General features: G+C 38.1%; 2 protein-coding genes and 1 non-coding gene across 3 annotated transcripts in view; 2 read left to right on the top strand and 1 right to left on the bottom strand.

Moving 5' to 3' along the window:
- Positions 1 to 1046: 1046 nt before the first annotated feature.
- On the top strand, positions 1047 to 4707 carry LOC125235111 (deoxyribonuclease-2-alpha-like). The gene is made up of 5 exons (XM_048141545.1): positions 1047 to 1214; positions 2399 to 2552; positions 2937 to 3093; positions 3551 to 4004; positions 4421 to 4707. Exons 1-5 carry the CDS (start codon positions 1099 to 1101, stop codon positions 4695 to 4697), a joined length of 1158 nt encoding a protein of 385 aa, XP_047997502.1. The 5' UTR covers positions 1047 to 1098; the 3' UTR covers positions 4698 to 4707.
- A 2562-nt stretch (positions 4708 to 7269) lies between these two features.
- The window catches only part of LOC125235112, a 96173-nt gene continuing 79367 nt past the window's right edge, over positions 7270 to 24075 (bottom strand). The window contains exons 2-6 of the mRNA XM_048141546.1: positions 20149 to 20346; positions 17047 to 17272; positions 8772 to 8945; positions 8100 to 8319; positions 7270 to 7886 (exon numbers count right to left, since the gene is read on the bottom strand). Coding sequence (XP_047997503.1) covers positions 7670 to 7886; positions 8100 to 8319; positions 8772 to 8945; positions 17047 to 17272; positions 20149 to 20319 — 1008 coding nt within the window. The 5' untranslated portion in view covers positions 20320 to 20346 and the 3' untranslated portion in view covers positions 7270 to 7669. The remainder of the gene's footprint in view (positions 7887 to 8099; positions 8320 to 8771; positions 8946 to 17046; positions 17273 to 20148; positions 20347 to 24075) is intronic.
- On the top strand, positions 15254 to 15324 carry Trnag-ccc. The gene has a single exon. It is a non-coding gene; the product is annotated as a tRNA-Gly (tRNA).

Genomic DNA, 24075 nt, shown 5'->3' on the forward strand with positions numbered 1-24075 from the left:
GATTTAACTGTAATTTTGGTTTGCTGCTACGGAACCCTTTGTGCGCGAGCCCGACTCGCACTTGGCCGGTTTTTTAAAACTGCTTTTAATACTTTAATTATTTGATGGCAACACAAATGAATATACGTATACCGTTACGGTTTGAGGAGTTTCCTCAATTCCTCATGAATCCGATTATAAGAAATCGAAGCTTGACAAAATTTGACTTGAAAACTCAATATTCTTAACAAACATAACTGAATAAATGTCACTGTTCTGAACTTAAATGCATGTTATTCTTATAAAAATACCATAGTTACTATAAGTGTGCTGTTTAGATTTAAGGAGTTCCGTTCTAATCTTCATCAGCAGTTCCACTGGACCAAATGTCACTGTTCTGGACGTAAGTGCATGCTGTTCTTATAAAAGTAGCAAAGTCACTATAAGTGTGCCGTTCAGATTTGAGGAGTTCGGTTCTGACCATCATCAGCAGTTCCACTGCACCAAATGTCACTGTTCTGGACATAAGTGCATGCTGTTCTTATACAAAAATACCAAAGTCACTATAAGCGTGCCGTTCAGATTTGAGGAGTTCCGTTTTGACCATCATTAGCAGTTACACTGCACCAAATGTCACTGTTCCGTACGTAAATGCATGCTGTTCCTTAAAAAACGCAAAAATCACCATATGTGTGCCTTTCAGATTTGAGGAGTTCCCTCGATTTCTCCAGGATCCCATCTCCAGAACTGGGTTCTGAGAAAAATGGGATCAATTGTATGCATATACATTCAATCAAAAAAAATTTTTCAAAATCGGTCCAGTAACGACGGAGATATCGAGGAACAAACATTAAAAAAAAACAGACGAATTGAGAACCACCTTCCGTTGAGATATTTGAGGCGGCGGTTAAAAATATCCTAATTTCGAATTATTTACTCCATAAAATACATAGAAAAACCGACAGAATGAGGGCAGCACCAGTCGAGCTAGCGAATAGTGCGATCATTAAAATGCATACCTATCGATAACATTTTATTGTTATAGATTGATTCCTCTATAAAGTTGAAATTTAAATATGCTCATGTTGCTGGACTATATGTAAATAGGTATACCGCAACATGGATTTTATATTGATTTTCTTGATCGGAAGTTTATTGGAGTGCTACGAAGGATACGTTATTAAAAAAGGTGACTTTGGTCAGCATTGTAGCGATGGAGATAATCCGGTCCCTTGGTAAGAAATAAATTAATTCATACTACAGTGGAGTTTATAAATATGTGTACATTTCTTCACCTTAACTCGTTGCAATACGGTGAAAAATTATGAACTCGACTGTACAACATATCCTACTAGCACGGCCAGTTTGGCAGTAGAAAACCGGTTTAATATAAACCGGAGTTTCGATGTGCCCCAAGTATTTTCTGTTCCTACCTAGAAGTTCCGTTTAAACGTGGTGTCGAACAAACCGCTGTATAGAAAATAGAGCAGTGGATTGAAAGAGTGTCTAGTCTCCTTTTAAAACTAGATCCTACTCATGAAAGTTGACACTTAAGGCACACCTCGGACACTGGCGATCAAATATATGAAAGAGGCGCGTTCCTAGGACACACAGTCTAAGCTCGTGTAGGTGAGCGCGTACCATGCTTGTATGAGTGAGATATGACAGGTCAACTGTACGCGTTTTTGACAGGCGGTAACCGAGAGGGGGTGGGCGGCGCGCACTTTCAGCAGGGAGCGGGAGTGGCCATACTGTACGATAGTACTCTTTATTATACTGTGCTTAAGGTCAAAACGGGTGTGTGGAAGTGTGTTTGGCCTTCACATTTGACCTGTTAAAACCAATGTGTTTATGGAGAGTTCAACCAGTAATCGTGAGTGGCAAGTAGCAAATATGAACTCGCAAAAACACCAGCCAGGCAATTATGCTCACGCGATAAATGATAAAACATCTGGCCGTCCCTATCGCACTATTTGTAAGTGCGATAGGGACGGCCCGATGTTTTATCATTTATCGCGCGACCATGATCGATTGCCCTACTGGGCACCACAAAGCGTAAACATAATTATGGATGTACAGTTGTACACGTACAGTCTGGCAAAGAAAGTAGAAATTAATAACCACATAATTAAAATTTTGAAACAACCCCCGACATACATAGTGGACCGATTTTCATGAAACATGGCTAAGAACACTCACGACTAACTCAACTTTCAAACAAAAAAAAAATAATCTAAATCGGGTCATCCGTTCGGGAGATACAATGCCACAGACATACACAGACAGACAGACGCGTCAAACTTATAACACCCCGTCGTTTTTGCGTCGGGGGTTAAAAACGACGGTGTTATCAATTTTGATTTCTCCTTTTCATTTTAGATTTCTATTTTCATTACATCTAAAGGCTTTCGTGTACTAGGTGGTATATATACAAGCCTCCAGCAGGCGTGGTCCATCCAAGCGGGCTGAACTTTAGCTTCTTAACGCCGGATACGGAGGGCCGCTGGATTCAGTCGCTGTACGACATCACTGAGGCCGATATGCTGAGTAAAACTTTGATGCCAGAATATAAGGTAAAATAGCTGGAATTTATATTAAAGCCAAGTATTAGGCACTGGTCCCACCGCGAGCTAGTAAACTGTGAGCTATCGGCTATAAAAACAAACAAAAGATAAACTCTCGCGTGCAAATAAAAGAGACACGGCGATATTGAAAGTTCACTGCTGGGCGAGTAACTATTAAACATCGTCGTGTCTCTTTTATTTACACCGGAGTGATTATCTTTTGTTCGTTTTTATAGCCGATAGATCATGGTCTAGCTCGCGGTGGGACCACGCATCTTTCTTCTGGACTGAAATGAAAGAGTGGCAGAGAAAGACCACCATACTCTAACGAACATGAACAATTGTGACGTTGTGGCCACCATGATGATTTAAATATTTAATTGTCTTTTACAGAAGCGATCGTCACACAAGGATCGCGGTAGCAGAGCCATGATTATATTCCAGGCACGTCACGGCGCCCCCGGGTCTTCGGCGCGAGGGGTCATTATAGCAGATGAAAAGGGCGGGTTTCTGATAACACATACTGTGCCCGGGTTCCCGCAGAGATTTAGTAAGTTTTTTATTATTATTGTCTTACTCCAAAGGCAAATACTCTAGAGAAAGTTTGCTCCACCAAGGACCACAACGAGCCTACGCAGTTCCTATCCTAACCAAAGCCAAGATGCGATCTCGACTAATCCGGTGGTTTAGATTGAATGTAGGTAAATAGGTATATTGTATTGATTAGTATGCGACGGCGGCACCGAAGATCAAACCATGGAGCATAATTATTATACAGGTGCCCACTTCGCGCATACTCGGGTATCCCGCTGGATGATCTGACGCCCAATGATGTGCAGTAGTTTCAAAACTTGGATGTTTTGCCTTATTTTTTTTTTATTTTGTTTATTTGTATAGGATTAAATAGATAAGTTTAGTAGACTATACTTGAACTTACCTATGTGCAGATACAAGCGGTTGTTATTTGTGTTCTATTTTTTGTCGTTAAAATCTTCGTTTCATTCCAGGTTCAGTCCCCTTGTTTCCATACCACGAGGCAGAAAGCGGACACCTAATATCTTGTGTGTCTCTGGATCTTGACGCTCTGAACAAGGTCGCCCGAGGAATAAAAGAAATCGCACCGAACATCACATACTCATACACGCCTGAAGCACTAACTCATCTTCTCCCAGAATGGGACTTCACCAGGCCTTTGCAGACTCTCTCTTCCTTCAGACTACGCCCATCCATATATTCTCTTATACGAGTGAACAGAACCAGAACGGGGGAGATCCCTCGGCTTCGTAACACATCGTTCTATTATAGTAGCAGTGGCCCTGTGGAAGCGGTGTTGGTGGCTAGGCCGTCGGGAGTGAAGAGTTGTATCTACTCTTCGTTTGCAGCGCGACAGCTAGTCATGTTAAATGTGTATGGAAGATCGCGAAGCACGTTTCTCACTACGACGTGCAGTAAGAGCTTTGGGTAAGTTTTTCTATTTCAAAAATTTTGCTAGTCTTAGTAGGCACTAATCGCTACTGCTTATATACGATCGACATGGCCAAGAGTAGACCTCTGGTTCAAGAGTTTTTAGTTTTTGGCCGTTTGACCTATTTTTTAACTGTGTAATTTCTTTGAGCTCTGGAATGGATTCATTTCATCTATGTAATTCTCATGATGACATAGCGAAAGAGGCTATAGGCATACAGTACCCGGCGATAATGACTGCACATCGGTTTTTCATCTTAATAGAGCATTGTCTCTTTCTTGCTTATGTGACGTTAATTGTCTGTTTCTAAAGACCGATGTGCATTTTTTTCGCCGGTTTCTGAATCGACCTTAACTTTTCGTTTTCTATATTCTAATAAAACATCTGACAACAGTTTTTCTTTATTCTCCAGCGTCCGCAACATTGACTTAATCTCCTTCAAATACGAAGGTACGGAAGGGCCCATATACTACGTGCCGACATCGAGTGCTGACAGTACATGGTTCGCTGTCAGCACGGCAGCCCACTGGCAGCAACGCGGCGAGGGCCCGCGGCAGTTCTGGGTGTGCACTAGCCTCCTTGACAAGGAGGATATCACGGGAGCTGGGGCGCTCTTGTTGTGCTTGCAGAATTATAATTTGTGGGTAGCGTTCGACAATTTGAAGGTCTCTGAGCCTTCTTGTGATTAGTTGTTAGACTTGTAGTACTTAAACGTAATACCAAGGATGATTTATAATGATTGACATCTTCATATGTACTAAGAATCGTAGGTACCTCCATTTATTAGCGCCACCTATGCACTATACTGATGAGGCCTACAATTTTTTTTTCAAAATGTGTATTGAAGTTATAATATATCATGACATGATATTAAAATAAGGAAGCATGTCATTTTGTTCTTATAAAAAAATAAAAACACTCAAAAATGTTGTATTCCAGGCTGCGAAACAGCGCCATCTAGTTTTAAGCCTAAAAGGCCCATACATTTCAGGGGTATACTTTTTTGTATGACTATGTCAGTCCTGGTATATATCGTCCTTGGTAATATACTGTGGAGTTTTTCTGTTTTTGGAACCTGGTAGGTACTCAGTCAACAAATGTTTGAAACTTTTGTTGGGTAAAAAGTGGGTAGCATACCTCAGCAATTCCCGTTAAGTTTGTACATTTGGATCACGTCTCCGATTTGGATAAAAATTGGTAGACTGATAGAGTCCATGATGCTCAGCAAGATCCACTAGGTTTCCCAAAATGTCCTAGGTTGATTGTATGAAACTTTCCTTTTTTGTTACCAAAAATGTATAGAAATCTGGTAACAAAAAAGGAAGGTTTCATACAAACTACACAGGACATTTTGGGAAACCTAGTGGATCTTGCTCTGCATCATGGACTCTATCAACCTACCAATTTTTATCAAAATCGGAGACGTGATCCAAATGTACAAACTAAACGGGAATTGCTCACCTACATGTTACAATTGTTACTCTGAGGTGTGGGTTCTATTCTATGTTTTAAATAAAAGTCCGTTTAATAGAAGTTTTTTTTAATATACAAACATTATTTACATTAACCATCAGCAGCACTAACGATTAGACGGCATGATTGAGTACAATTAAGGACAAAAACTTTATAATTTACAAGACTAAAGATTCCGTATTCTCATTCAATAGATTCATTTCACTGGATAACATAAAATAGTCTGCACTCATTCAAAACCAAAGTATACAAGCATAGCACAAAGCTCGAGCTATTTACAATTAAAAATTTATAAGACTGCTTTTATATAATCTTGTTCTATATTCTTTTTTTCTTTTAGCAATAAGGTGCTTTTTTACCATATCGCACATATCAAAATGTTCGTGATGGAGTAGACAAGTACCTATTGTTAATAAATGTTATGTATGATTGTATTCAGGGGCGTATCAGTGCATCAGGCACTTATGAGCAGCAAATCAGGTCTTTTCTTCAATTATATAATATAATTAATCGTCACTTAATTGAGCGGAAAATGTGGCCCGGAGCGCTAAATCCTTTAAATACGCCTCTGATAATATTACTTAATATAAAAGCGGTCTGTGCTATTTACACCATTCAGCATTTCGTGTATGACAGATTTTGTTCCGTCAGCATCGTAATAGTTTGAAGGGACTGACCACTCCATACATACAGTCTAAATGTAATCAGATTTCAAGTCGAAATACTATCAAAATTAAGTCAGTCCTTTCAGGCGAAAATTTGGCACTTTACATCTCTATCCCGTGCCTTCGATGTGGGATAACGAGGTCGTTGAATAAAATTAAAAACTAACGAAAGATACAATTAAAACGTAATATGACGCTTATAGTTAAGTGAGTATATAAACTGAAAGTAGATTATTGGAAAACATTTGATTTGGCACCTTCACCTCAATTTAATCAAGGGAAAACAGTTTTTAAGATAAAGTGTCTAAGTTTATCAATACCAAACGGTTGCCACGTATTTTTATATACGTCATTACTCATTTATTCATTTTAGAACATGCCGTTAGACTTAAAATTACGAATATAAATGAAATTATTCCTGTCCTTATCATAAATAACTTTATTGTTAATATTACGAGTATACCTTCAGTATGTAAAAAGATAGCTTTAGGTACAACTGAAAGTAAAGTAGGTAAGTAATGCCCATTAAGGTGAGATTAAAACGAATCCTCATCATACTCTGACATTCCTTGATAATTTAGCCCATAAGCACTTAGACAGATAAATAATAACAAAAAACGCCTTTGTCGGAAATATCGAAGAAGCCACATTTTTGCCTATCAGCCGTATCTGCAGCGCCTATCCTAACAATTTTTTGGCACCTAAAAGACTTTCGGCATGGCACAATGTCCTCAATTCGAAACGCAAAGAATTTTGTAAAACCTGCCTACTTACGACACGACTTGCACAAAAAGTGGCGACACTGTACTGTCAAACTAGGGTTGTAAAAAAAACGGTTTTTTTTCTGGAGTATGTTTTTTTTCTAAACTATGAAATCTCAAAATTTGCAAAGCAGTTAATACTTTTATACGGTTTTTTTGACTTAATGTTAACTATTAAACGAATTTAATCAAATAACTTTAATTTCTGGCCCCGTAGCCGAATGGCATTTCTCCGACGCCAAACGAAAGCGATACGCCGCTGGCTCTGTCGCGCCAATACGCAAGCGCGATAGAGATAGATATCTACTAGCGCTTCGTTTCGTGAGCGATTTCGTGAGCGATTGTGCCATTCGGCTAGCCACCCTGGTCTTATAAATGTAACATTTACGAAATCTGTAGTTGGTATTTACTGTTGGCAACACCACTGCCTCTCTACGCTGCACGCCGCATCGGGGATTCCCCAATAAACGTTTGTGTACTGAATGTTAACCCAATTAAAATGTATGTTATTGTTATTGAAACACGTTACAATTCACGAAAAACCGTTATTATAGAATTATTTGTTCATCTGGAAAAAAAAACATATTTAGAAAAAAAAACAATGGCGCTCGGTTTTTTTCATAATTCTGAAAAAAAAACATTTGTTTTTTTTTCTATTTGCAACCCTAGTCGTACCGTTACTGATTTGAGAGGGATGACTGTTGCCACTTGTCGGACTTGTAGTTAAGACCATTGGTATTGATAGACCAAGACAAACAAGATCTAATGCACCCGCAACGACGGCATCCTAGTGAACCACGAGTCGTGTTTCATCTTCAGGTAGTAGGTGTCTCTGGGCGCGGGGGTGGTGAGGGCCTCCTCCAGCAGCTTCAGCGCGGTGGTGGGGAGCACCTTGGCGCTGTACTCGGTGGCCTCGCCGGGCATGGTGACCGCGCAGGTGGTTGATGAGCTCACGTCCGAGCTCGGAGTGTCTGGCCGGCTGGAAAATATAAGAAAATATATACCAATTACATGCATATATGACTACTATGAGATATATTATATTGTAGAATAGAAGTGTCATGAAGGGTACATAATTATTATACCTACATTATAAACGATTATACTGAGCGCTATTTACGATGCGCTTGCTATCACATCACATGGCGGCCTTGCTGTTACATCTTACGTCTAGAAAATAAGTAATATTTACCTAGCCGGCTGGCTCGGAACAGTCAACTGCGCCGGCGGTGAGTATATCTCGGCAGCTGACAAGTCCGGCGCATGTAGAAGCACTACGTGGAGCGCCTGGGCCTTTAGTGCAGCCCTGAGGGCACGGGCGGCACCCCACACGCCCCAGCGGGCCGCGGCCGCGCCCGCGCCTCCGTCGTCGCCGCGCGAGAGGCTTTCGCAGTCCGTGTCTGATGTTAGGCCTGAAAGGATAGGAGATACCGGTTATCGATAAGTTTGGTTATAAGAAGTTATTAGGGATTTCTTTAAACGTACAAATATAGCCCCGACACCAAAAACGATTGAAAAAACACTAATCATTCAATCAGGAGGCACTAAGTAAGTGATTAAAGCTAGCAGAAAAATTTTGGTAAGTTAGTTTTGCTTTAAGGAAAAGCTAACATGTTTGGGGTTAATTTTGATTAAGCAAGCCTATAACGCGGCGCGAATGTTCGCGCGATGAGCACGTTCGTTCGCAGCCATGCTCTTAGGGCCCCCTCACATCTAGCGTCTCGCGACTCTCGCGAGCGTAGCGTCGGGCCAATTGTATGGAAAAAGAAGCCGCGTCAGGCTTTGCCATACAGGTAGCCCGACGCTATTACGCTCGCGAGACGTTAGATGTGGGGGGCCCCTTATAACACAGTTGTGCGCTTACCAATGTAGAACAAGCGGCCAGCGTGAGGGTGGTCGACCGCCGCGGCAGCGAGCAGCGGAGCGAATGTTCGCGCGACGCGCAATGCGCCCAGCACGTTCGTTCGCAGCGCGCTCTCCCAGCATGAAGCGCCGCCGCGCCCGCTGCTGCCCGCGGTGTTGATTACTGCCCAAATACCTAAAAAAAAAATTCAAATTTATTGCAGAAATGAAAAATACATTTTTTCTTATAATTAGTTGCAAAATCTCTATGCATTGCCGCGTGCTTAACCTTTTTCTCTTAATTTAAAGTGTTACATTATATCAGTTCTAGTTGAAATTTACACTAAACATATTATGTTAATTATTTACCCGAGCTGTTTCATTCTTCTTTTTATGAAACAACTCATATTTTGATAGATAAGAATATGTAGATACTTATGATAGCAAGAGTAAATACCTTTCACAAAAAAAAAATCTAAACATTATAGTTAAGATGGGCAAAGAAACTGAGGGGGTACCACTACGGTACTAAACAGTGTGTGCTTGGCCCGGTTAGCCTGCGGGTAAATACGTACCAACCTATTCAACAAAAGGTAAACAAAATTAAAGAATAATATTGAAAATAAAAGTGATGTATAAGCACTTAGATACAATAATTTGTGACAAAAAGGCTTTATATGTATAAATATAATAAATATTGAGGGGACCCCTTACACAAATCAAAATAAGCTAATCTTGTACTATGGGTGCTATTCATATTCATATTCATTTAATCCATTGTTATCATGTTCATCAGTACAATAAAGGTCTTACATAGGTCTTAGTAGGTACATGATACCCTGCTAGGGCATACAATATAGGATATGTTACTTATTCACTAACTTAATTAATATATATGATACATTTTAAAATGAGGTACATCAGAATTACAATGCATCGTTATATATCTAAACAAAATTTAAACATAAGATCAATTCGATTATAGTTATGTTAGTCGTAAACGTCAAAATAGTAACATAAATTTAATTTTTAAATACATTGTTATTAATTCAATTTAAATAGAACATTATTTTTACGTCATGTTATCTAAAGATTGATCCTCAATAAATTCGTCTATAGTGTAGTAACATTTCTCAATAAGTATACTTTTTAATTTATTTTTAAATACCCTAACATCACTAATTTGTTTAACAGTTTGGGGAATCTTGTTCATTATTTGGACACATCGATAGAAAGGACCGTTTTTGACTATTGCAAGTTTGCTAGGCGGTAATATAATTTGATTTTTCCTTCTACTTTCAGGTTTATACACTTCCGTTCCGTCAAATAAATATGGATGGGACTTGAAAAATACTGCTGTCTCCATAATATACATAGACGGTAGTGTTAGTATTTTAAGGTTTATAAAATGCTGTCGACAACTATTTGGAATTCGTGTATTAGTCAGAATGCGTACACACTTTTTTTGCATGAGAAAGAGTTGGTGAGCATCGGTGCTCGCACCCCACAGAATTACGCCGTAGTTTAGCCATGCGTGCGCGTACGCGTAATAAGCCGTCAAAGCAGATTCTAAATTTGTATTTATTTTTAGAACACTTAGGGCATATACAAATTTTGCCAGTTTTGATTTGATAATTTGGATGTGCGATTTCCAATTTATGCCAGAGTCTAATTTTATACCTAATAATTTAAACTCACTTACTTCTTCGATCGGGCTATCGTTAATGTCTAATTTAAGGTGCAACGGTTTTTTCTGACTTGGTTTGAATTGGATAACTTTTGTCTTTGTAAGATTTATGTCTAAGTTGTGTTCGTGTAGCCAGGCGGTAACCGTGCCAATGGTTTCTAGTAGGCGCATGTTGCATTCCGCACTATCCGAACAGCTTAATAGTATCGAAACGTCGTCTGCAAACATAACGCATTTAGTATTAATAATTTTAGGTAAGTCGTTTATGTAAGCTAAAAATAACAGGCATCCGATCACACTCCCTTGAGGTATGGAACATGAGGTAGGTCTCATTCGCGAAGTGATTGTATGCGTTTCTCCTGTAGTGTTATCGATATGTTCTAGCTGTACATATTGCTTGCGGTTTTCTAGATATGATTTGAACCATTCATGCGCGATTCCGCGTATTCCCATGCCGTATAATTTTTTCAGCAGGATTACGTGGGACACACGGTCGTAGGCTTTAGTCATATCTAGCATTAGTCCTACTCCGTACTTTTTATTATTTATGTAATTTAGAGTTTCATGCATGTAACTAAATATTGCATACACTGTGGAACGATTTGTTCTAAACCCGAATTGGTTACTATCGAGAATCGAGTATTTTTCGAAAAATTTATAAACACGGTTCGACATCACCTTTTCAAATATTTTAGACATGCATGGCAAAAGCGCTATAGGTCTGTACTGACACGGGTTTGTACTGTCACCTCCAGGTTTAAGGATTGGTATTATTTTTGCTATTTTAAGCATATCTGGAAAAACTCCTTCTCTAAGAGACTGGTTTATTAAAATTGTTAATGGTGTGATTAGTTCCAGTACACATATTTTTATAAGTTTCGTTGGGATCTCATCTATGCCGTAGCTATCTTTATTTTTCAATTGTTGTATTACGTTTTTAACTTCGCGTTCAGTCACTTGTGTAATAAATATGGAGTTAGTGGTAGGGGTGATAACTGAGCGGCCAGTCGGTGCGCTCGAGCCGGCGGCGGCGGCGGAACCAGTGCAGTCGGCCGGCGGTGACTCACCGACCGATGCGAAATATTCATTAAGCGTGTTTACAATATCGTGGGGCGATTCTAATACAGAATCTCCAATTTTTAGTAATATGTTTTTATGATGCGATGTATTTTTATTTGTTGTATTTTTAATTATACTCCACATTGTTTTGATTTTGTTTTTTGACCGGCGCATTATTTTAGTATAATTCAACTTTTTCGAAGTAATTATACATTTTTTAAGTATATTTTTATATTTCTTGTAATAGTTTCTTATCACTTCACTTTTACTGTGGTTAGTTAGAATTCTTAAGAGACGTTTATTTTTACATGCTCGACGGAGGCCATTTGTTAGCCAGGCTTTATTGTTATTTATGGGTTTTATTTTTATTTGTTTTATAGGAATATGGATTTCTAAATTTTCTTGCAGTTTGGTATGAAATTTGTTATAATTACTGTTTATATCACTATTAGGGGATAATATGTTATTCCATTCGATGTTTTTAATACCTAATCTAAAACTTTCCATATTATTACAGTTAAATAAACGCTGGTTAATGTAACGTAACTTTTTTCTGATATTGTTCTTTCCATTTGATATGTATAAATAACGCTTTTATGGTCCGAGAGTCCGTTTTCTGTAACTAATATTTCATAGTCTGACTTATTTGTAAAAATGAGGTCAATACAAGTAGAAGACATGCTATTTTCTCGAGTAGGTTTATTAACAATTTGATGTAGGTTACATTCAAACATTTCATTTAATAGCAACTGTGATGTTAATGAATCTATAAATATATTAATATTGAAATCTCCGCCAATAATCAGCCGCATTTTTTGCTCCTTTAATTTAATTTTTGACAAAATTTTAGTTAAAATATCAAAAAATACACATATATTTCTATTAGGTCTATATATATTTACTATCAATACATTATAATTTGGTATTTCTATTGCACATAATTCTGTCATATATTCTTGAGACAACTCCTTTATATCCGTCCTTTCACAATAGTCCAGTCCTTTTTTTGTCAGAATCGCTACACCGCCTCCGCGCCGCTCCTGTCGATAATACGCTGATGCAAACTCATAACCGCTTATTTCAATGAGGTCCCGTTGGTCCTGTGATATCCACGTCTCAGTTAGACATATAACTTGGAAATCGCTGTTGCAGACAAATGCTTCAAATATGTGTGACTTGTTTTTCAAGCTTTGTATGTTCTGGAATAATATTTTGATGTTTATGAGGTTATTATTTTCGAAAAAAAGTTGAATTGTTTTTATAGTTCTGTGTATGCAAATGCATGGAGTTTTGTCCTTGTAAATCAGCATTGTTTATACTTGAGGTAGATGACATGTTTATGTTTTGCAATTGCTGGTTGGAAGTTGAGGGTGTCTCCGAGTTCATGGTATTATCATTCGTAGGCTGCGCACACGTAGCCTGAGGAACGTATTCATGGCCGTTTATAACTAACTTATTTCCTCTTATCACGGCGTGTTTACCTAATTTTCGTGCGTTTAACATAGTTTCCTTTAAGTGCCTTCTTTCTTCGAGTGTTTTTTGATCCATATAGTTGAGAATAGATATGCCAGTATTTTTGAAATATTTTGAGTTTTGTAACAGATAATTTGATACCCTTCTGCTAATAAATTCTACAACAAGTGGGCGCCGGCGTCCTTTTTTCCAATCCTGTATATAACTTCAATGTATGGATCAACATTTACTCCGAGTAGGTCATATAAGATGTTTGAAACGCGGCTATATAAGTCGTAGGATGTCTCATTATAATGCTCTTCAACCCCGTAAAGCACAATTTTTTTGAAATTGTTGTCACTTTTGTTAATGGTTTCGGTGTCTGGCTTTCCGCACGAGGTCAAGGTCAAGCGCTCTTCTAATTTCTGTAATTGTAGTTTTAAGTCCTGGTTATTTGCTTCAAGTATACTGATTTGTTTGTTTATGTTGTCTATATTTATTCTGGTCGTGTCCTGCTCTGTTTTTATATCTGTTATTTTTTGTGTGAATTCCTTCTTGAAATCGTTAATCGCCCTGTTTATTTCTAACTTTATAGTATTTTTCAAACTCAAAATTAAGGTTTGATTGTTTTCCTGTAGCTTTTTGTTTAATAACTGGCTCAGACTATCCATGTTAACGGCAGTACTAAAGGAGACAGGATTTTGTTGGTCAATTGTGTTATTGTGGTGTGACTGTTCCGTATATTCTGTATCGCCCGATATATCGCCTTCGCCGTCCATTAAATCAATCGACATTACGGTGTCATTGATTGTAGTCGATAATTGCGATCCAACAGGTGTTTCGTCGCCGAGTCGTCTACGAGTTACATTTGCACACTCTGGACAGCGCCAATACTGTTTGATTAAATGGTTCCTTGCCATGAATTGTGCCGATGTGATGTTTAAACAGGTATAATGATAGCTATCTTTGCATGCGAAGCATTTTAGTAATTGTAATTGATCTATTTCTAGATAACAAATCTTGCAATTCATTGCCATTTTTGTAAGGGTAATCGAACAATTTATGCGTGAGCGGTATAGCTATATCGATTCTTCCTGCGCAAGACAGAGACAGTTAGATATACCGCTAATCTATCTGTTCAGCGGTACCGTAGTTATTTACGATACTGTCCATTGTCACTTTTATTTTTGATAAAAATGATATTTAAACTCGATGTATGTTTAGAACTTTTATATATTTCACTATTGCGTTGTATTTCCCGAGTCACTGTCACACTTATTATCAGTTTTGGTCACTGTTTACTATTATTTTAAATTAACACTCGGGAGCTGCGTTAAGCTCGTGCGCGTTCCGTTACACGTACGTTTTATGCTACTAGGCGACGACAAAGAGGATCGAGTATTATAGAGAGCTACTGTCGAACTTAGTTTTGGCCAAAGACCTATATAACTCTATCCTCTTTGGTTTTGACAATTTGGCCCATATTCTTAGCTATTTGTTCAGCACAGATATTTGTTCCTGAGTCATGGATGTTTTCTATGTATATACGAGTAAGTATTTATATATTATATATATCGTTGTCTGAGTACCCACAACACAAGCCTTCTTGAGCTTACCGTGGGCCTCAGTCAATCTGCGTAAGAATGTCCTATAATATTTATTTATTTAGCTGAGCGTACCCCAAAGGTGTGATGCCATCTAGGCCACCGTACCTTTTTCTGTATGGTACTGAGGTACGTTTTTTTCTTAGACTTTATCTTAGACGGAGTTATATATGTCTTTGGCAACGATAATATACATTCTTATATAGATAAATACATCTTTATATACATAGAAAACAAGAATAATTATTTCGAGAATAAATGTTTTTTTTTAACAGAGTAAAATAAGTTCATAACTTATCATATTTAAGTATTATCAAAGAGGATCGAGTATTGCGGAGTATAATATGTCTTTGGTATTATTTATGCAAGCAATCTAAGTTGCGCGCCATCTATCCGCCAGCTAATTATCTTGCTAGTCGACTGGAACGCTCGCTAGGGTAGCGATAACTTGCCGCGCAACTCCTACACCGGCCGCTGTCAATCACTTATCGCTGTGCGACGTCAACAGATGGCGTTACGTGTTCATGTCCATACGATTTCAATTTTGTAAGTAATGCAATTTGTTTATTTTTCTTAACTTTTTGTAGTTAATTGCAATCAGTATTTTATTTCAATGGTCTGTTCATTTAATTTTACTAAGATTTAATTAAATTTTTAGTTACAGTGTTGATAGTGAAGCTAATTTTCGCCCCATTTAAACAAGCACTGCTGGTGTAGTGGTATCATGCAAGATTCCCATTCTTGCGACCCGGGTTCGATTCCCGGGCAGTGCACTCTTTTTGTATTTTTGTTTTGTGTTTTTTTTACTACCTATCTCTACCTAATATCAAATATCTAATGTAAACTTGTTTTATTGACATAAACGAAAATAAAAACACAAAATTTGGCATAAAAATGTAATAAAATGGTTGAGAAACTGTGCATTTTTATCATTCTCATGGAATTTGTAGATAAATTACCAGATCATTGAACTGAATCATTCAATAACTTAAACCGCAGGTAATCGTGCGTTAGTTTTTCGTAACTTAATGCGGTGTTGCGCCACTTACGTTATGTATTATGTATTAAATTACTTACAGCTACCTAATTACGACTTATTTCGGAGTAGAGCCATTAAGTAGCTTTTAGGTACCTATTCAGAGAATGGATGGTTTATAAAAAGTAACTTACGTAAAGTCGTAAACATTATAATAAAAATATATTTTGTCTTCTAGTAGTGTCTACAAATATACTCTGTGTTTAGTAAAACATACCACTTTGTTGGTTACCATTAAGGCGAGATTTACTTGTATCTTTATATAAATAAACTGACAAAGCGGTTTTAAAGCAATCGACAATGTGGGACGTTTTCCCGTGCACACTCACAAATCTCAACAGTGTAAGATCTTTTTGGTGTTCGCTATTCTACTTACTTATGCCAAGGCAAGGCATGCAAAATAGAGGTTTTTATTTTTTAAGCTACAAACATGTAATGTCAATGTCACAATGTAGCAAAAGGTGTGAAAAGCCATGAAAAAAACGAGCAGTATAATTTTCATGGGAACGAACATAGTGTTAAAAGTGTCGTGACTTGTGCTTACTTGAGTGTCTAAAACCTTAGCGATGGTCGCGGTGCAGCTATCTACCTACTTTCCTGAGTAAGTAGATACATCCATACTTCCATACTAATACTATAAATGGGAAAGTGTGTGTGCCTGTTTGTTTGTCCGTCTTTCACGGCAAAACGGAGCGACGAATTGACGTGATTTTTTAAGTGGAGACAGTTGAAGGGATGGAGAGTGACATATACTACTTTTTGTCTCTTTCTAACGCGAGCGAAGCTGCGGGCAAAGCTAGTACAATATACATAGATACAGATGTATTGCGAAAAGATTTGCTTTCGTATTGTTACGGAAACGTACGAACGTGTCATGCTATTTCAGTCAGTCTCAGTACAAGATGCACTGACATTGACTGAACTAGCATCACAAGTACGAACTTTTCCGGAAAAATACGAAGGAAACCCTCTTCGCACTACATCTCTACATCTGCATTTTACCCCAATTGACTTTGATTGTCTTCAATACTCAAATTTATTATCAGTGTATTTTTTGGTGAACGGGTGTGACATATTGAACTAGGTCTGTTAGGTACCTATTCCATATAAATTTCACTGAACTGACTATGTTTTTCTTTAGGAAAATGGATGGTTCGGTGAGGCTGGTAAGTTCTCAAACACGTTATATACCTAGTCAAAATCAACTCAAATAGCGCGAAAGACGTATGGTGGATCATCTGGAGTTGAGGCCCCATGCTGACGGATGCTAAGCGGACCACGACTTATTCTTCTTGTTACTAAAGTAAGTAAGTAACCAATTCTTCTTATTAAGTTATTACCATGTTCTCGGGCGCGATGGCGATTGATCTTCAAAGAATCGAGGCCGCAGTAGCTTGCAACCAAGATTCTACTAGTAGAAACCATGAGTACTTCACAGCTAAAGTAACTAAGTTCTTACCATGTTCACCGGCCGGTAGATGCTGCGCCGTAGCTCTCGCGGCTTCCTCCAGCAAGTCTTCCCTGGCAACATCTAACTCCACAGTCGCTAGCCGCGGTGGAGGCTGGTCCTCAGGAGTAGATGCCACGTGCGCTTGCAGCCAGGACTCGGCTAGGCGGGCTCCGAGGCCTCCTTGCCGGCAGCCTGCGATCACGCGCCAGCCCCGGCCGCTGAGGTAAGTTGCGACCTGTAATAATAGGAACTATCAGGATGTCTATCCGGAACATCTAATGAAAACTATGGTTACCCTGTATTTTGGCAAATGGCATGGCATTCCCAAATGGCAAAACATGCGTAAAACAAACACAAAGTAGGAGATTTTGTAACCCTACTACACTACAAGTGGTATGAACTGTATGAAGGACAATTCGCACCTACTGATGTCTAAACTATTCGAATATCATGCAGTTTGCTAGTGCTTGATAAACTGGCATGGCATGAGTGAGAACAACGATAACTAAATGACATCGTTCACATATTGTTCTATGTCAGAGTGTACGTCAGAACAGGCTACTATAGACTCATACTTATATCAAATTTGGCACAATCAATGGCTGTCTTCTGTAGTATTTGACATAAAAAAAACAATATTTATAGATTTTGGGTATTAAAAGTGTATGATGACTACGTTTTTCCATTAAAAATGTGTGTAATTATTTATTTATTTTGATCACCGACAACGCTGTCAGCGATGTATGTGACGTCATCGAATTCGAACCTTACTGCATGTCAAAACAATCACTGACATATTGAACTTTATACCTTCATAGGTACTTAAAAAGTCAGAAAATTTTGTTTTCCAGTAGAATGACACACACACACAGATAATCTATATATTAACATGACTGTGTTGTTTTCGCCTGATTACGTAGTAAACTTTAAAAATATTTTTTGCTGTTTTTAAGTCATAATAAAATATGGTAATATTTTATTTCGGTTATTAATTGGACAGTACTTAATCATATAAGACGGACTTTAAAAAAGGGTCAAGTAGCCTATTGGCTTGTTGTCGCTACACAGTGAAGCAATAATTGCCTTTTAACACAACATTTAAGGAACACTTTCTACTAGAGCAGTTCTTGAACAGGCGTTACCAGCCTTGTAAATGTTACGAGCCTAATTTTAGTGCCTTTGTAGCACCTCGATGTCGTTATGATGTTGGAAGACATATAAAATATGAAGATTACCAATGACTAGTCTATAGGTAAAAGTCCTTATTACATCCTTATGTAGGCGCCGAGATTTGGTTTTATGTGCCAGCAACGCTTATAGTAGCCATTTTTTTTAAAGTTGTCCACCCCACTTTTTTACTGGATTTGGAATTTCAATTCTATAGGATTTGGAATTTCAATCCTAATAGGAGAAAAAATGTCATAAGGTTTTTTTCCCATTCCGTTACCATTTTTTCATACATTTTGTATGGCGGTAACGGAATAGAAGGTTTGAAAATGTATGGAAATTTTGGGACATTTTTTTTTCTTTTATCATGGGGGCTACAGGATCGAGAAAAGAATCGCGTAAAAAATAACCATGTTACAAAAAAGTGAGTTTTGAAAAAAATGCCTATTACCGCTTTTAACCCCATTTATATAATTGTAAATGAATATATTAGGTATTGTATATTGTAGACGATTAAAGTAGAAAACACAATTAAAGTAGACGGCATATTGATAGTGCTACGTACCTATGTATGAATTAAAAAAGCCAAAATAATATTCGCAATAAAACAAAGCCAATTCGATGAAGTATGGCAGATAAAATGTAAATAACTTTACTTTTGGAAATCCTTCTCTTGATTGGGTGACATTACATTATTATACCTATCTCGATGTGCCACTAGAATGTTCTGTAGCGTGCTTACACCATCGCTTCTCTCTTTTTACCTAACTAGCAGAAGTCTTTCCCATTTACCGATCTCTGATATTGCCGTAACAACGGTCGCCTTACAATTTCCTGCTCATTTCCTTAATTGAAATCCTTGCATAGCGACACGTATGGTCCGAACCACTTACCTAGGCTGAGCAGCATAATGAACGCTGCCTAGTTAAGTACTCATTTTGTTAAGTAAATGGTAGGTGATTAAATTTCTATTTCTGTCAGCAGTTAGTGGAAAAATTACGAAGAATATTATTTACTCAGCTTTCTTAACGATTATTTGAACAACTAGCCAAGAAGCTTGTGTGTAAAAGTATGTGTTCGTAAGAAAATAATTCGTATAATATTTATTTGTCTCCAATTCACATTCGTTCATTAAGTTAGCTAAAAAGCAACTTCCATGACAGACACATAGAAAGAAGAAGTACGTAATTACTTCACCAGATTCCAGATTATTTATTTATTCGTTAAGCTTATGCTTCACGCTTAAATTCCATCTGTTTTTTTACCTCTTTAAGTAACTGATATTTCCTGTTTCTTTCTTGGCATTGGTCTTTACCATATTATTCATATTATGCATATGGCACTTGACGTGTTTTTACTTTTTATTCAACGAGCATCCTAATTAGCAACACAGCAAACTGCGATCTTATTTAGCAGACATTATGTCGGCAAAACTATGCTATGGGAACAGGTAAATTATAATTATACAAGTTTATAAGTAACTGATGGTGATGTCTGTGAACTAGATTGTGAACTGGCATAGCAATGCAAATCCTTGCCAAAGACGCTTTTAGAAGAGTATAGAATGACTAAGTGAGTGAGAAAGATGAAAGAGAGTCACAGGACTCACCTGCGAACCCAGCGCGGTGTCCACACTAGTAACCACCACAGTCTTGGCGCTATCTGCCGATAACACCTCTCCCATATATGCGGTCTTTCTGCAACACGTACAGTAACAGCCCATCCACGATGACAACTAGTTGCAGCAGTGACATTATGTGAAGTGTCAGAGGACTCACCTGCAGTCCCAGCGCAGTGTCCACACTAGTAACCAGCACAGTCTTAGCGCTGTCAGCTGGCAGCGCCTCTCCCACGCGGACCTTCCGCAGCAAGTACCATAGCAGGGCGCCCACGAATGAACAGAGCGTCACTAACTGCCAAGTGTCAAGTGAACTTGTCACTCACCTGCAGTCCCAGCGCAGTGTCTACACTAGTAACCAGCACAGTCTTAGCGCTGTCAGCTGGCAGCACCTCTCCCACGCGAACCTTCCGCAGCAGGTACAAAAGCAGGGCGCCCACGATGGAGCAGAGCGCCGCCAGCTGCAGCCCCAGTGATAACCATGTCAGCGTGTCCATCGCTCACAGGGACATTATTCGTGTTACCTGGAACAAATGAATTAAAATTGTATAATCCAATCAAGAATCCAAGTTTTCCAAAAATTCCTGAATTAAATTCATGTCAGTTATTCTCTCTCTAATAGGTATTTCCCTAATGATCGTAAGTAAATAGGCTATCATTACAAGGCTTTTCCATAATAAACTTGTAAAGAGATTAAGTAGCACCTCCGACTCGATCTTCTTTTTCGGCGAACATAAAAGAAAAGTAGCAGGAAATTGATACAGTTCTAAAAACAGTCCTAATGAACTGTACTTTTCAACGCAAATTGTTATTAAGAAACACTACAATATCGGACTGTTGCATCTATAAATATACATTTTGTAGCCTGTTCTTCGGCAAGGGTATAATGACGAGTATTAATTGTCTGTCGGAAAACAAACAAAGCGGACGAACCTCCAGTTTTTACGAGAGTATAATTATTACATACGTGCGTTTAGGTGTGGGAACCTCCTACACAACATCTAAGTATACTGCGTTAATTATTAACAACTTGCTATTAATTTTGTTTTTATAACTGATCTTTTACATGATATATATATATATATATATATATATATATATATATATATACGGCCTTTAGGACACAAAATAAATGACCTGAGGCCATACCGCGCCAAAAGAAATATCGATATTATGTGTTTTTATACCTTTCGATGATTGACGCACTGGAAATGTGGTGTAGAAGACGAATGCTGCGAGTATCTTGGATACAGCACCGTACTAACGTTTCAATACTCGAAGAACTGAAGGTCAAATAATATTTTGGACATTTGACTCGACGATACATGCCACGGAGAGATTATTGTCCGGGTGTAGACCAAGAAAGAGGGTGTTTCCTAATGCGTTAGACGACGGATCGCATAAAAATTCCTACCAACTTAAACACATGTGACAAAGGAGCATCAGCCAGGAAAACTGGCGTAGAATCCTTCGTCCCTATTGGCATAATGAATGTTGAATACAGAAGTGACTACGTTTGCAGAATGTGTGCATCAGATACATTTTTAATTTAAGAAAATTTGACCACATCTCTCATTTCCGCGCCCAGCTCGAGTGGCTGCCCATCCGTCGCCGTAGAGACATGCATGTGGTTTCTCTCCTGTATAATGTTTTATTTCCCCCTTCTTCCCCTCCCTATCTTTCAGAACGATTTAAATACTTGGCTGACGGCAGTGGGCACCGGCTCCGTTCCAGTGTGAATCTCACTTTGAGTATCCCGCCCCACAAACATAGGGCCTATAATAAATCGTTTACAATCTACGCAGTTAAATTGTGGAACTCCTTGCCTTTATCTCTTCGACAGTGTCAGTCGGTCGCGTCGCTGAAGGCTAATCTAAAAAAGCTTTGGCTCTTTGATGAAGACTAAGGTATTAGATGTATGCGGTTTTGTAGTTGTCGTTTTTATTATGTAAATATATATTTAATTTATATATTATATATGTATATATTTATATTTTTTGCTAGTTGTATAGTTGTATATTATGTATTTATTCGTACATATATTGCATGTTAGTGTAAGTTATAATTTATTATTACCTAGAATCCGTTTCCTGCGCCGTTTGTACTGTAATTGTATGCCTACCATCTCCAATTCTCCCTCAATTGCTCAAAGGTTAACTGGAAGATATCCCTTAAAGGGATAAGTTCGCCTTTGTACTTGTAATAAGCTCTTTTAACTGTGTGTTGTATTATTTTCTGGTACAATAAAGTGTTTTACTACTACTACTACTACTACTTTTATGCAGGCCTGCACCTTGTCATTCATGGATTATCCTCTCGGGTCCCCTTAGTGTCGATGCGCCAAGTTTGTAAACCTCCGATCTAAATTCTAAACGATCGAATTGTTTGCATAAGAACCAGCACGGATGCGATTTAGTAAACAATGATTACAATGGAGCTGAAATCCGTTGTTGTTGTATTGTCTCAGCGCGTTCTCAAAACCTGCCGGTGTCTGGTCGCGTGTTATGGTCAACTATGTGCATATGGATAGTAAGACAGCTATTTGGTAGTAAGAATGAGTTGCAAAGAGAAATTTGGTCATTGAATTGATTAACCCTAATTGGTGTTATAGATCTGAACCTACCTACTCTGCAACATTCAGAAAAATTTCGCTGGAGGTCAGTTGTTCTGAGTGGGAGGATTCTTGTTTGGTCTCCCAAAAGAGTGACAAAGTCTTGACTGCGCACGGGCGCTACGAGAAGGTAAAGTGTCGTAGGGTAGCGAATTTGCCACAGATTAATAATAAGTTACCGTGTACTGAGAATTATTTACCATGAACAATGTGTTATTTAAACTGCTAACCCGTACCTCAACTAACCTAATTTTATGAAGCGGATTTAGCAGATACGTTTATTATTGATAGTGAAATATGCATTGCGTATTCAGTATTCACCAACTACAGATGTCATAGTATAAGTACGAGTATCATTAAAGGTCGTTTACACTTACACACGGTTTTTGCATTCATCGTTCAAAGGTAATGTCTACGCTGTCATTGTTTATCCAAGTCCTAATGGCTCGATTAAGGCAACAATGCCCGTGGCTACGTTCACTGCATTTGCATTTGAATATGGCTTTGATTCCACGATATGTGTTAGGACTGTTAGGTTCCTTGCTAACGTCTGTAATCTTGACGCAATCCAAGTCCAAAATAGAAGTTAGCATCAAAGAAATTTATTTTTATTTTATTTTATGACAACTCTTGCGGGCTTACAGGTGATCCCAAAACGCTCACAAGACAGTGCTTATTCTAAAACTTATGAATGTAGAAGCAAAATTAATAATCCATAGAAGAGATTATTAATTCAAAATGTTATCGGAATTAGAGCATCGACGGAAACGTGGAAAATAAATAAAAATAAACCTCATAAGAAATCAATTGCCGATTGAAAAAAATAGTGAAGACCGACTTCGCGTTAACGAGAAATTGCACCCGCATCTAGTCGTTTTGATGATTGGATAGAAATCGGTGTTACGATGCTTTTCTTTTCATGTTATAAAAACACATCGGCAGAGCAATAATTTCAATGTTATACCCAATTTACCACCGAAGTAGTGCGCAGCGATCTCTCTATATCAAGTATAACAACGTGGAAGTCATTAGGCGATGAAAGTCCTTTTCTACTTGATTGTCTTTTTAATGGACGCGATCGTAAGTTGAGATAAATCGAATAACATTATACCGTATAATGCATTTCCCGCGATGGTATAATAATGATTTGTACATGCATGTAGCATGCAATACGGGCATTGGACACGGTAGTATTGACTACGAAGATGGTTGGTTGTCTTTCCTGTACTTAATTATGTACATTTTAAGCACTTTCACAATACGTAGCGACGAAAAAAAAGAATGAATAAAATATGATTTCGCGTTTTTTTTGGTAGATATTATTTTTAAACCGGTTAATTATTTATTTATTTAAACTTTATTGCACACAAAAAAGTACAATTGGCGGACTTAATGCCTTTAGGCATTCTCTACCAGTCAACCATGGGGCGAAACAGAAATGCATCAAGCTGGGTGCAGTGAGAAACAAAAAAAAGGTTATCATCAGATTCATCATTCATCTCATCACCATCAGTATAATCAATTCATCACTATACCTCAATACCCCACCGCGTCTTTCTGTCTGTATGATCGAAATATCATCTCGAAAACTATTGCGGTTTTTTCCGAACAATATATTACATACATACATCGTCACTACTTT

Source organism: Leguminivora glycinivorella, chromosome 17 (genome assembly GCF_023078275.1).
Source record: "Leguminivora glycinivorella isolate SPB_JAAS2020 chromosome 17, LegGlyc_1.1, whole genome shotgun sequence".
Classification (NCBI taxonomy): Eukaryota; Metazoa; Arthropoda; class Insecta; order Lepidoptera; family Tortricidae; genus Leguminivora; species Leguminivora glycinivorella.